The 14,605-nt window shown below is 43.3% G+C and overlaps 1 protein-coding gene across 6 annotated transcripts in view; it reads left to right on the plus strand.

The window, feature by feature from the left end:
• The window catches only part of MTHFD1L (methylenetetrahydrofolate dehydrogenase (NADP+ dependent) 1 like), a 231,075-nt gene that overhangs the window by 38,720 nt on the left and 177,750 nt on the right, over nucleotides 1–14,605 (plus strand). For all 6 annotated transcript variants that reach the window (XM_015137112.3, XM_015137113.3, XM_028847236.2 and 3 more), the window contains exons 8-9: nucleotides 965–1,076; nucleotides 13,229–13,320. In XM_015137112.3, the coding sequence (XP_014992598.2) occupies nucleotides 965–1,076; nucleotides 13,229–13,320 (204 nt within the window). The remainder of the gene's footprint in view (nucleotides 1–964; nucleotides 1,077–13,228; nucleotides 13,321–14,605) is intronic.

A 14,605-nucleotide genomic window follows, 5' to 3' on the forward strand; every position in this document is an offset into this window, starting at 1 on the left:
TGGTTCAAGTCAGAGCCAACCTCTTTGCCTACCTCTTTGTCTTAATGTCAACTTCCTACCAGACTTGTTCCTCCAGTACTGGATGATCAAAATGCAAATAGGATGGACACGATCAATGCATTTTGTTGGAGTGGTTGCATTCTTTCTACTTTCTCAGGGCAAAAAAATGAACGGTTGGACAAGAGACTAACCAGGGCCTCAGAGAAAGTGAAATTCTTTCTCAAGCTCCTGAAAATCCTTCCATGGGTATAGTAACAGTTCTATAGGGGTCTCATTGTGATGGTGCCATTATACAGGCCAACAAGCCCACTGCGTGGGCCAGACCTCATGGCCTTCATCCTTGTTTTCCTCTTTTTTGTTTTTTGAGACAGGATCTCGCTCTGTCTCCCAGGTGGGAGTGCAGTGGTGTGATCTTGGCTCACTGCAGCCTCTGCTTCCTGGGTTCAAGCGATTCTTGTGCCGCAGCCTCCTGAGTAGCTGAGATTACAGGCCCCTGCCAGTGCGCCTGGCTAATTTTTGTATTTTTAGTAGAGACAGGGTTTCACCGTGTTGGCCAGTCTGGTCTCGAACTCCTGACCTCATGATCCACCTGCCTCGGCCTCCCTAAGTGCTGGGATTACAGGCGTGAGCCACTGTGCCCGGCTGCCCCATCATTTTTCTTGATATTATAGTTAGTGGTGAAAACATGTAAATGATAATACTCCACATGCAGTATGTATGCTGAAGTGACTACCCTGAAGATATTTTTTAAGTCCTATTTTCTTTTCTTTCTAGGATATGATAATCATTTTCTGTTTGTATTAATACATGCTTGAAAGGAATTAGTAAAGCGACTCCATCCTTGTCAGCAGCTTGGAACAAAGCTGTGGATCTGGGATTGTGTTGAACTCATTTGACATCAGTGGTTAGTTGTGTCTTTATGCCTCAGATCAAACTGTGCATGTTTTTTTCTTTCTCCTTTTAGCTTCATGAGGCTGACATTGTGGTCCTAGGCTCACGTAAGCCAGAAGAGATTCCCCTTACTTGGATACAACCAGGAATTACTGTTCTCAACTGCTCCCATGACTTCCTGTCAGGTAAATGTCTTCACATTGGTGTTGAGCCACTGATTAGGTCAGATCATTCGAAGAAATGTTAACCTTTTCCTAAGAGGGTATGTTTCTGAAATGTTAGCAGTCGTCAACATTAGTATATAGGGTAGGAAACTTAGACTGTGGGCTACCTGATAGAACCATGCTGTTGAGCAAAGAGAGACCAAGATGGCAGTTGAGGTGTCTGCTGCCACAGTGAAGTGCCCCCTACTGGCCTCTAGCAGTCAGGTTAGTTGTGACCTTAAGTAGATGATTTGTATGTGTGTGAGGTAAACTAGAAATAGCGGTTTTCACAGTCTCTTAAAAATTAGTAAAATCCTTTCTTCCAAAGAAATCTTCATGGAATTTCACTATGTAAAAGCAGATGAGAGCCAGATTGTCGGGAGGGATGGGAATAGGATCAGTCTCTGTGTCTCCCTGATTTCCCCTTGTGCTGACCCATGAAGCACATCCTTGGAGCCCCAGAGTCATGTCAGAACAGTATGAAAATCACCACTAGATGCAGAAACTGTTTTAGGATTGGTCCTGCTATTTGATGGCATTTTGCCAAGGTATCCAGGAATACTCAAGACCACACCAGGCCCACTTTGGGGGCAGCCCAAGCAGTGCCCGCAACAGGGCAGCCAGCAGCCCCAGGATCCAGCAGGAGCAGGCCCAGAGTAGGTTCCTTTTTCCAGTTCGTAGAAGGACTGAGGCTAAGAAAGCCTTGGACCACACCCAGCCCCTCAGCAAGTCCCTGAATGGCACAGGTGAGCAAGAGACAATGGCACAGGGAGGCAGAGGAGAGCCCCCCTTCCTGATTCCTTCTGGCTTTGGCCTCCAAATGTTCATGCAGAAGAGAGGACTATGCTGAGCTGGGCTGGAGGACAGGGGCAGCTTTTACCCCTAAAGCTGGGCAGAACATGCACCACGGTTGGCAGCCTCTGCTCTCCTTCACTTCCACTAGGACCATACTTGAGGTTGAAATCTTGAAACCTTATAGGCAGCTCCATAAAAGCGTGAGCCCTAGCCAGAGGTTGATACTGACCCTCCTCTCTAGGAAATGTAGCTCCTGCCAGAACTGACGGATCAGATTAAAAACTCCCTGGGGGCTGGAGAGGGTGGAATGGATCAGAGTCCAAGGAAAGAGCCAGAGCTCAGCTCTTGCATTAAGAACTGTGGCCCTAGCGGCTCTTTTTAACAAACAGAAAGCATGTGCTAAATAACATTTTTAAAATATATGTAGTTTCTTCATATAACTTTTTTTTCCCTGAGAAAAACAATGCCTAACCTATTAATAGTAGACAGGGTTTCCTCTGTTCAGAATCCCAGTTAGATTAGGAAAATCAGTTCCAACATTTGTTTCTTGTAAATGTATGCTGCTTTGCTGTAATATTTACTTGCTGTGTTTTATTAAAGTTTTCATGTAGGACAGTTTTGGCACAGTCATGGCTAGGGTTAGGAGTCTACTTTGATGTTCTCCTAGAATCCCTTTGAGCTCTGTGGTTACATGACAGTGACATATATTTTGTTAGTGAAAGTGCTTTATTTTTAATAAGGTTTCCTTTTAGGACCCTTATTTTTAGAAAAAGTATTCCCTGAAACATTAGATTTCAATGTAATGATTCTCTGGGGGAAAGAAGACCAAGGCGTTACAGATGTTCCTCGGGCTTATGCATAGATAAACCCATCAGAAGTTGAAAATATCATAAGTAGAAAATGGGCATTTATAGATAGGATGGGATGTGAAAACACAAAACAACATCCAAAAATGCTGGCAGCTTAGTACATTGCGGAGTATTGGTTGTTTGGTCTTGTGATTGCATGCCTGACCAGAAATCGCGATTTGCCGTCACTGCTGCCCAGCGCCTCAAGACACCCTTGTTCTGTGTATGGCTAGCCTGGGAAAAGATCAAAATTTAAAGCAGTTTCTACTGAATGCATGTCCCTTTCCCATCATCATAAAGTGGAAAAATAGTAAGCGAAAAGGTTGTAAATCAGGGATGGTCTGTGTATTTCAAAATGATTCTGTAAGTAGAATTTATTTGAAATTTATCTGGCCCAACTCTAATAGTTTTCATGTTGGTTTTTGAATGTCCAGTGTCTGGAATAGTACCTGACACTTAGTAACCACTCTTTGAATTTTGTTTTTTTTGGAGATGGAGTCTTGCTCTGTTGTCCTGGCTTTAGTGCAGTGGTGCGATCTTAGCTCACTGCAGCCTCCGCCTTCTGGGTTCAAGTGATTCCCCTACCTCAGCCTCCCAAGTAGCTGGGATTACAGGCGCCTGCCACCACTCCCGTCTAATTTTTGTTTTGTATTTTTAGTAGAGGTGTGGATGCACCATGTTTGCCAGGTTGGTTTCGAACTCCTGACCTCAAGCGATCCACCCACCTCAGCCTCCCAAAGTGCTAGGATTACAGGTGTGAGCCACCGGGCCCAGTTAACTTTGTGAATATTGAGTGTTAAACAAGTTAATAAGCATGACTCAGAATTGTACTCTGCTTGTAGTTTTAAGTTAGTGGCATGTTTAGAAACATTTCCTTGAACTTGTCTCCCACTTAAAAATGGGGCTGATGGCCAGGCGTGGTGGCTCACACCTATAATCCCAGCACTTTGGGAGGCTGAGGCGGGTGGATTACCTGAGCTCAGGAGTTTGAGACGCAGCCCGGCCACCATGATGAAACTCTGTCTCTACTAAAAATACAAACAAATTACCTGGGCCTGGTGGCGGGTACCTGTAATCCCAGCTACTCGGGAAGCTGAGGCAGGAGAATGGCTTGAACCCAGGAGGCGGAGGTTGCAGTAAGCCAAGATTGCACCATTGCACTCCAGCCTGGATGACAAGAGTGAGACTCCTCAAAAAAAACAAAAAAAGAAGGAAAGAAAAAAAAAATGGGGCCAACTAGGCAGTCATTGAGATGAAGATGAGGAATGCTATGTTGATGAAACAGATGAACAGTTTCGGGGTGGTGCTGTCCATAATAGCACATTTCTAAATAGTCTACAAGTTTTAATTTTACCAACTTTTTTAGTATGAAAATTTGATCTAGGAATAATGGAGAAAGGTTTTTTTCCCCCACTTTTTTTCATTATCCCACTACTGTAAAGAAATGAATAAACTTTTTGAAATATTAAAAAGAAAAGAGCTCTTATTTAAACTCAAGATGAGAAGAAGAACTTTTAATAAACTTGTGGCTGGATGAAGGCAGAGTTTTATAATGCAATTTTTATTCTTACCTTCATGGTACAGGGTCCCTCCTCCTTCCCCCCGTAAAAATAGATGGGATGTTGTGATTTATGATGAGATAATTCTGTAGAGGCATTTTATGGAATACGTATGGAATCCTAGGAGAGATTTTCCTGATGGCTGATATCCCAGACACAGAGCTCAGAAAACAATTACACCCAGCTAGTTGGTTCTGTTCACTCTGCTATTGCATGAGTCCAATGTTTAGATTTTAAAACAAGGAAATTTCAACATTCTGTTTTCTAACTATAAGAGTAACTACTTTAAAAAAAAATTAAAAAGACAACCAAAAAAACCTCTTTCTTAGAAAAGGTCTTGCTCTGTTGCCCAGGCTAGAGTACAGTGGCACAATCACAGCCTCAAACTCCTGGGCTCAAGCAATCCTCCCTCCTCAGCTAATTAAAATAATTTTTTTTGTTGTCGAGGCAGGGTTCTCACTGTGTTGCCCAGGCTGGTTTTGAACTCTTGGCCTCAAGTAGTCCTCCCGCCTCCACCTCCAAAAAGTGCTGAGATTACTGGTGTGAACCACCATATCTGGCCTAAAAAATTTATTTCAAATGAAAGAAATACACACTGCTCTTGTAGTGCTCTGCTTGCTAAACAGCAGATTTCATCATAAACACAACTATTTTGTACCCTAAATATTAGGACTTACTGATGTACGAAATGGGACCAAGGAAAAGCTTTTCTTCTATCTTAGGCTCAGAGAATAGTATCAAAACAGCAACTCTGTGGCTCAGAGTAGTTTATAGCATCATTTTAAGCTAATATATTTCTATTTAGTGTAGAAGAGGGCAAGAGCCCTGGGATGCTGATGTGCCGGGAGCCCCCAAGGGACCTTGAGACTTTCCCTCCTATGGCCCTGAAGGGAGACATTAGAACTTACTGGAGGCTGGGTGTGCTGTGGCTCACGCCTGTAATCCCAGCACTTTGGGAGGCCGAGGCCAGTGGATCACTTGAGGTCAGGAGTTCAAGACCAGCCTGAGCAACATGGTGAAACCTCATCTCTACTAAAAATACAAAAGTTAGCCAGGCATGGTGGCAGGCACCTGTAATCCCAGCTACTTGGGAGGCTGGAGCAGGAGAATTGCTTGAACCCAAGAGGTGGAGGTTGCAGTGAGCCGAGATCACACCATTTCACTCCAGCCTGGGCAGCAAGAGCAAAACTCCATCTCTAAAAGAAAAAAAAATGTAGTGCAAAGAACATGGACTTTGGAGTCAGGATTAACCTAACTCAAGGAAAAGGGAGTTGTTTGTGTAAAAAAAATTCTTGGCCTGACACGGTGGCTCATGCCTGTAATCCGAGCACTTTGGGAGGCTGAGGCGGGCGGATCACCTGCGGTAGGGAGTTCAAGACCAGCCTGACCAACATGGAGAAACCCTGTCTCACTAAAAATACAAAATTAGCCGGGCGTGTTGGCTTATGCCTGTAATCCCAGCTACTCAGGAGGCTGAGGCAGAAGAATCGCTTGAACGCGGGAGGTGGAGGTTGCGGTGAGCTGAGATCACACTCCAGCCTGGGCACCAAGAGCGAAACTCCGTCTCAAAAAAAAAAAAAATTCTTAATTGTATTGCACTTACAGGCTATGTGACTTTGAGGAAATAAGATCTCTGATGAATTAATAAGATTCCCAATTTATTTGTGGGTAAATTGGGAGGAAGGCTGTTGGGAGGAATGACTGAGATGCTACCTTGGGGCAGTTCCTCTTTGATGGTAGCTGCCAATAAATGCTTGTCCACTTCCTGCATTCCTCCCTCCACTTCCTTGTTGCCATGTTAACTGCACACGAAACAGCTTTCAGACTGCATCTTGGCACAATTTAATTAGTTCTCAATATAATATATTTGATTTTTTGCTTTTTTTAAAAAAAAAGTAAAGGTTCATGCAGCACTGTATAAATTTCCTTGTTAATTTGGTTTCAGTGGTCCAAATTAAATTATTACCAATAGCTTATTAGTATCAGTTTACTAATATTTTAATTATATGTTTTTTTATCTTGTCTTACATTGCATTCTTTTAAAAACTAGTGATATGCTGTCATTTGACAGTAAGATTCAAATAATTTAAAGTAGGAGTGCAACTCTCGAGAACACTGTCACAAAAATTTTACCCAATGATATACATTAGTCCATTCTCACACTGCTATAAAGAAACACCTGAGACTGGGTAATTTATAAAGAAAAGAAGTGTAATTGTCTCACAGTTCCATGGGCCGTACAGGTAGTGTGATGCTGGCATCTGCTTGGCTTCTGGGAAGGCCTCTGGAAACTCACAGTTATGGTAGAAGGCGAAGGGGAAGCACGTATATCTTACATGGCCAGAGCAGGAGCAAGAGAGAGGGAGGGCATATTAGTCTGTTTTCACACTGTTGATAGAGACATACACGAGACTGGGAAGAAAAAGAGGTTTAATTGGACTTACAGTTCCACATGGCTGGGGAGGCCTCAAAATCATGGCGGGAGGTGAAAAGCACTTCTTACATGGCGGCAGCAAGAGAAAATACAGAAGACGCGAAAGTGGAAACACCTGATAAAACCATCAGCTCTCATGAGACGTATTCACTACCATGAGAACAGTATGGGGGAAACTGTCCCCATGATTGCAACACGTGGGAATTATGGGAGTACAATTCAAGATGAGATTTGGGTGGAGACACAGCCAAACCATATCAGAGGAGGAGGTACACACTGCATACTTATAAACAACCAGATCTCAGGATAACTCACTATCATGAGAACAGCACCAAGGGGATGGTGCTAAGCCTTTCATGAAGGGCCACCCTCATGATCCTGTCACCTCCCACCAGGCCCCACCCCCAACACTGGGGATTATAATTGAACATGAGATTTGGTGGAGACACAGAACCAAACCATATCATGATACTCATTTTATTTATTGCATTTTACTTTATATCCTACAAAGTCAATGTATTTAACTCAAAAACTGGCTACCAGTGGTTTTTTTTGTTGTTGTTGTTTTTAAGTTCTACCTGTACTGGTTTCTAATTTTCAGCTGTTCCTGATTTTAAAACCTCGCATTTGGGGGTAATTTGTTCTCCTAGATGGGAAGAAAATATTTAAGGCTGTGGGCTTGGAGAGTGGTTTTTTGATAAGAAGGATGCCCTTGGCCAGACTGCATAGAAGCTGAGATGTTTCCACAGAGCCAAGATGGCAGGAAGGCTGAAGAGTCTGCTGCATCCCTCCCACTGCCGTGATTGTTCTGGCAAAGTTCCCAGGGTGGTCCAGCACTGCTCATGTTAGTGAAAGGGTGGTTCTGATTTCTGAGGAAGTCATGATAACACTTTGGCCTTAAATTTTCTTTTTGCAGAAAGTTTATCATTAGAAGAATGGCCATCTTTTAAAGTGATTCATTGACTTGTCCCTAGAGAAATCAAGAGTTAGATGAGTGTTTACTGGGAAGTGAAAAGACCCATCCACGGTTTGGGATGAGATCCTTGTTGGACTGTGATCCCAGGATATTACCCAGGCCCAGACTGTAGACAACCTTCAGATGGAGTCCTGCTTCTACACGGGCAGGGAGTGAAATAATGATTCCCTTTCTCAATTTTCTTTAGCCATGAAATTTATTAAAAATGTATATCTGATTCTGAGTTGCCAGTCTTATTGCTTCAGATTCTCTGGATTCAGAACTTATTTTTATGTTATTTTATATTTTGAGAGAGTCTTGCTCTGTGATCCAGGCAGGAATGCAGTGGCGCAACTACAGGCCCACTGCTTCCTGAGCTCAAGTGATCCTCCTGCCCCAGCCCCCAGGTAACTGGGACTACTGACACATGCCACGATGCCCAGCTAATTTTTGTACCTTTTCTAGAGACAAGGTTTCACCAAGTTGCCCAGGCTGCTCTCGAACTCCTGGACTTAAGCAATCCTCCTGCCTTGGCCTCTCAAAGTGCTGGGGTTACAGGTGTGAGCCATCGCACCCAGCTTCAATGCAATCTTAAAACTGAATTAGAAAATCTGAGTCCAGGCCAGAGTTATTTTTAAGTTGTGTTTTAAAATTGTGTTGTTTTTGGTCGAGCCTGGTGGCTCACACTTGTAATCCCAGCACTTTGGGAGGCTGAAGTGGGCTGATTGCTTGAGCTCACGAGTTCGAGACCAGCCTGGGCAGCATGGTGAAACTGCCTCTACAAAAAATACAAAAATTAAGGCCAGGTGCTGTGACTCATGCCTGTAATCCTAGCACTTTGGGAGGCCGAGGCCGGCAGATCATGAGGTCAGGAGTTTGAGACCAGCCTGGCCAACATGGTGAAACCCTGCCTCTACAAAAAAAATACAAAAACTAGCCAGGCGTGGTGGCACGTGCCTGTAGTCTCATCTACATGGGAGACTGAGGCAGAAGAGTCTCTTGAACCCAGGAGACGGAGACTGCAGTTAGCTGAGATTGCACCACTGCACTCCAGCCTGGGTGATAGAGCAACAGTCCATCTCAAAAACAAAAACAAAAACCAAAAATTAGCCAGGCATTGTGGCATGCGCCTGTAGTCCCAGCTACTTGGGAGGCTGAGGTGGGAAGATGGCTTGAGCCTGGGAGGCAGGGGTTACAGGGAGCTGAGATGGTGCCACTGTACTCTAGCCTGAGGGATCGAGCCAGACCTTATCTCAAAAAAAAAGTATTGTTTTTAATTACTTGTAATTTTAATTGCTTGTAATTAAAAAAAAGTAACTAAAAGGATCAAAAGTTAACTTTGCGGATAGTGAACCTTAGCCTACTGTACATAAAAATCAGAAGGCCAAGGCAGGAGGATTGCTTGAGCCCAGGAGCTCAAGACCAGCTTGGGCAACATAGTGAGACCCCCGTCTCTATAAAACAACTTAAAAATTAGCCAGGTGTGGTGGCACACCTTTGCAGTCCCAACTACTCAGGAGGCTGAGGTGGGAGGATTGCTTGAGCCTGGGAGGTCAAAGCTGCAATGATCATGATCACATCACTGCACTCAAGCCTGGGCAACAGAGCAAGACCCTGTCTCAAAAAATAATAACAGTAATAATCAGAAAGCAACACTGTATGTGAATGAAGTCACCTTACCTAGCTGCCGGTGGACAGCCTTTGGTGTTTCAAGAACCTAGTTTTTATTCATTCCTGCTTTCGATATTTGTTGACTGTGAGCTTTAGGCTTATCCAGGGTCCACGAAGAAGAAATGGTTCTTCCTCATCTCAGGCTTTTGTTATTTTGGGGCGTTTTAAATTCCTCTGCCATGGTTACTCAATCCGACCCTACTTACCTGTCTCTTCCACAAATTTCTCAAATGTCATTTGTGGTACCCTTTTAACTCTTATGGACTTGCTTGATTTTAACATATCTTTTACTCACTTTGAATGGACTTTTGACTAGAAATAGAGGGTAGTGTTGTGTGTACCACCTGCCATCTTGAGCTAGACCCTTTCAAAGAGTTGGTTTTGTTAATTATATCTTCTTACGTGGCTCATTATGCTTGTTGAAATTTGTGAGATGGTTTAGACCAAGCATGTCCAAACCACAGCCCGTGGGCCGCATGTAGCCAAGGATAGCTTTGAATGCAGCCCAACACAAATCCATAAACTTTCCTAAAACATGAAATTTTTTTTTTTTTTGCAATTTTTTTTTTCCTTAGCTCATCAGCTATCATAGTGTTAGTGTATTTTACGTGTGGCTATGGCCCGAGACAATTCTTCTTCTTCCAGTGTGGTCCAGGGAAGCCAAAAGATTATACATCCCTGAAAGCTTTAGACGTATCAGGAATCATATAGCTTTTCAAAATAAAATATCCACACTTTTGCTAAGTTCTATGCTACGTAAGTGACTGAAACGATACCAGGACTTATTTATCTTGTAAACTTGGAAGTGAAATATTCTTCTTTCACAAGGGTATTTGTGATTAAATTCTGGGAATATGCATTTATAAGTTAATACCAGCTTCTGGAATGTTACTTTTTCTTTTTTCTTTTTTAGATTTTTTGAGATGAAGTCTCACTCTGTTGTTCAGGGTGGAGTACAGTGGCATGATCTTGGCTCCCTGCAGCCTCCGGGTCCCAGGTTCAAGCAATTCTCTGGCCTCAGCCTCTGAGTAGCTGGGACTACAGACGTCTGTCACCATGCCTGGCTAACGTTTTTTTGTATTTTTAATAGAGACGGGGTTCACCTTGTTGGCCAGGCTGGTTTTGAACTCCTGACCTCAAGTGATCCACCCGCCTGGGCCTCCCAAAGTGCTGGGATTACAGGCGTGAGCCACCGCATTCAGATGCTTTTTCTTATTTCTCCATCACTTAAAATAGAGGAATGAGAGAGGCCCGTTTGTTTTATGTAGTAGTTGGACAAGATCTTAAGTACAGATCTCTAGTGATTAAAACAAAACACAGCAAATCTCTCTCATCCTCTAGACTCTTGGCTTTTGCCTAAATATGATTCATAAAGCTGAAGTGTTTCTAATCTTTAAATAATACCCAAGGGATATGATTATATGATTACCCAACACCCTAATACAATTTAAGAGTAGAGTGATCCAAAGAAGGAGAAAATAGTGTCTTCAAAAATGTTGCTGTTAGAAATATTTCTTTTCTCTAAGGGAGGATGCAGGCTAAAGCATTTTACATGTGTGTTTACTTTTATAAATTTTCTAAGTGAGGGTAGAATTCTTTTTTTTTTTTTTTTTTCCAGATAGTTTCACTCTTGTTGCCCAGGCTGGAGTGCAGTGGTGCAATCTCGGCTCACCACAACCTCCACCTCCCAGGTTCAAGCGATTGTCTTGCCTCAGCCTCCCTAGTAGCTGGGATCACGGATGTGCACCACCACACCCAGCTAATTTTTTTTTTTTTTTTTTTGTATTTTTAGTAGAGATGGGGTTGCACCATGTTAGCCAGGCTGGTCTCGAACTCCTAAACTCAGGTGATCCTCCCACCTCGGCCTCCTAGAGTCCTGGGATTACAGGCGTGAGCCACTATGCCCTGCCAGAAGTGGAATTCTTATCAACATCTTTCTATGTTGATAATCAGGTAGTCCCTAACATTAATACCCTAAAATGCAATTTTTTAATTTTGATGAAAAATTGATTCTATCACTTCTCTTTTTTTTTTTTTTTTTTTTTTTTTTTGAGATGGTATTTTGCTCTTGTTGTCCAGGCTAGAGAGCAATGGCACGATCTCGGCTCACTGCAACCTCTGCCTCAGAGAAATGTTCAAGAGAAACGTTCAAGCATTTCTCCTGCCTCAGCCTCCTGAGTAGCTGGGATTATAGGCACGCACCACCATGCCCAGCTACTTCTGTATTTTTAGTAGAGATGGGGTTTCTCCATGTTGGTCTGGCTGGTCTCAAACGCCTAACCTCAGGTGATCCGCCCGCCTCGGCCTCCTAAAGTGCTGGGATTACAGGCGTAAGCCACCGCACCTAGCCGGTTCTATCACTTCTATGATAGAGAATTTTTAAATTATCGAAAAAGTCTGATTTCTCATGTAACACTTTGACCAGTCTTACCCTATGAATGTTTTCATCCGCCTTCTCACACTTTGCATCCACTAGTGAAAGTGCTTCTATTTTTCTACATACTGTACAGTAAAGATTTTAGAGCCTTCTGGGCCGGGCACGGTGGCTCACACCTATAACCCCAGCACTTTGGGAGGTCAAGGTGAGCAGATCACTGAGGCCAGGAGTTTCAAACCATGCTAGCCAACATGGTGAAACCCCGTCTCTACTAAAAATACAAAAAGTAGTCAGGAGTGTTGGCAGGTGCCTGTAATCCCAGCTGCTAATAAGGCGGAGGTTGCAGTCAGCTGAGATCATGCCACTGCACTCCAGCCTGGGTAACAGAGAGAGACTCTATCTCAAAAAAAAAAAAAAAAAAAAAAAAAATAGATCATTCTAATAAGATGAAGCCCACTGTGTCAAAAAATCTAAAGATTAGGATATGAAGTCATTCTGACAGATTATGCTGTGGAATGTACATCCCTGTTCCTTTCTTCTGAGCCTTATTTTCATGTTAATAGTTTAAACTACATACTATATGCCAAGAACTTTATGTACCTTATCATATTTCATTTTCACAAAATTTTAGGAGGTTGATATTACTCCCATTAATTAACAGGCCCAACATCACAATTTCTAGCAAGAGGAAGAGCTATGCTTTTAATGCAAGTCTGACTCTGAATTCTGTGGCCTAATCTGCAGTCTATGTTGCATCCACATTAAATGTTTTAAATGTTCACTATGAATTCTCTTGAGCTATTTATTTCTATCTCTAATTATGCCATATTTTAAAAATCACAGTGATACTTGGGCTTGTGTGAAGAGATAGTGTGTCTAGATGTTTCTTCCTGGCTCAGTGTGAGGTATGATTTTCCAGAGCACATGGTGTGCTTCATTACATTTTTAAAATCCATTTATCGCAGGTTAATAACTTAGATGACTTTTTTTTTTCTTTTCTTGAGATGGAGTCTTGCTATGTCACCCAGGCTGGAGTGCTGTGGCATGATCTTGGCTCACTGCAACCTCCACCATCCAGGTTCAAGCAATTCTCCTGCCTCAGCCTCCCAAGTAGCTGGGACTACAGGTGCACACCACCATGCCCAGCTGATTTTGTATTTTTAGTAGAGATGGGGTTTTGCCATGTTGGCCAGGCTTGTCTTGAACTCCTGACCTCAGGTGATCCACCTGCCTTGGCCTCCCAAAGTGCTGGGATTACAGGCGTGAGCCACTGCACCTGGCCAGATGGCCATTTCTCTAATGTAAAATGTGAAGCAGGCCCAGTGGAGGGTCCCAGGGCTGTACCAGAGGTGACCAACCTGCAGCCATGCCCTGACATCCTAACTTCCTTGATGAAAAATGAGCCCATTATTCAGTGTGCTGGCTGTTTGCAAGGATTAATGGATTAGAAATGACAATGTGCTGAAAGTCTTTTTTTCCCTCCAATTGTTTACAGGGAAGGTTGGGTGTGGCTCTCCGAGAATACATTTTGGTGGACTCATTGAGGAAGATGATGTGAGTCTCCTTGCTGCAGCTCTGCGAATTCAGGTTTGTTCGACATGGCTGTCTGAGAAACCTTGAGTTTGGAAGTTTGATTAATAGTTGCTAACAGTTTACAAGTGGTTTCTGTTTACCAGGTACAGTGTTAAACACTTCATACACAGAGTGTTAGGCCCATTTGATAAATGAAGAAATAGTGATTTTGAAAAACGAAGTGAGTTGCCTGTGATCACATGGCATGTGTGGGGTGGGGATCCATACTGGGGACTGTGTGTATGTTATCTTGTGCTGTGTAATAACTTATCTCACAATTTAATAACTGGAGCAACAAGGCATTTATTTTCTCACAGTTTCTTCAAATCAGAGATTTGGCAGTAGATTAACAGATTAGGTGGTATGTTACTCCATTCTTGCATTGCTATAAAGAAATACCAGCTACTTGGGAGGCTGAGGCAGGAGGATTGCTTGAACCCAGGAGACAGAGGTTGCAGTGAGCTGAGATTGCACCACTGAACTCCAACCTGGGTGACAGAGGGAGACCAAAAAAAAAAAAAAAAAAAAAAAAAAGGAAAAGAAAAGAAATACCCAAGACTGTGGTTAACTTAGAAAGAAAACAGATTAAATTGGCTCACCGTTCTTTTTTTTTTCCTCCTTGAAATGGAGTCTCGCTTTGTCACCCAGGCTGGAGTGCAATGGTGCAATCTTGGCTCACTACAACCTCCACCTCCCGGGTTTAAGCGATTCTCATGCCTCAGCCTCCTGCGTAGCTGGGATTACAGGCACGCACCATCACACCAAGCTAATTTTTTGTATTTTTAGTAGAGACAGGGTTTCACTATGTTGGCCAGGCTGGTCTCAAACTCCTGGCCTTGTGTGATCTACCCGCCTCGACCTCCCAAAGTGCTGGGATTACAGGCATGAGCCACCGCGCCTGATCTGGCTCACAGTTCTGCAGGCCTTACAGGAAGCATAACACAGGCATCTGCTTCTGGAGAGGCTTCTCCAAGCTTCCAATAATGGCAGAAGGTGAAGGGAAAGCAGGCATCTCACAAGGTGTGAACAGGAACAAGGAGTAAGGGGGTGGTGCTACATACTTTTAAATGACCAGATCTCATGAAAACTCACTCATTATCACAAGGATGCTACCAAGGGGGATGATGCTAAACCATCATGAGAAACCAGCCCCTGTGATCCCATCACCTCCCACCAGGCCCCACGTCTAACATTGGGGATTATATTTCAAGATGAGATTTGGGCAGGGGCACACATCCAAACTATATCAGATGGTTTGGGCTCAGGATCTCTCATGCATTTGAAGTGAAGATGTCAGCTG

This window comes from Macaca mulatta, chromosome 4 (genome assembly GCF_049350105.2).
Source record: "Macaca mulatta isolate MMU2019108-1 chromosome 4, T2T-MMU8v2.0, whole genome shotgun sequence".
In the NCBI taxonomy this organism is placed as follows: Eukaryota; Metazoa; Chordata; class Mammalia; order Primates; family Cercopithecidae; genus Macaca; species Macaca mulatta.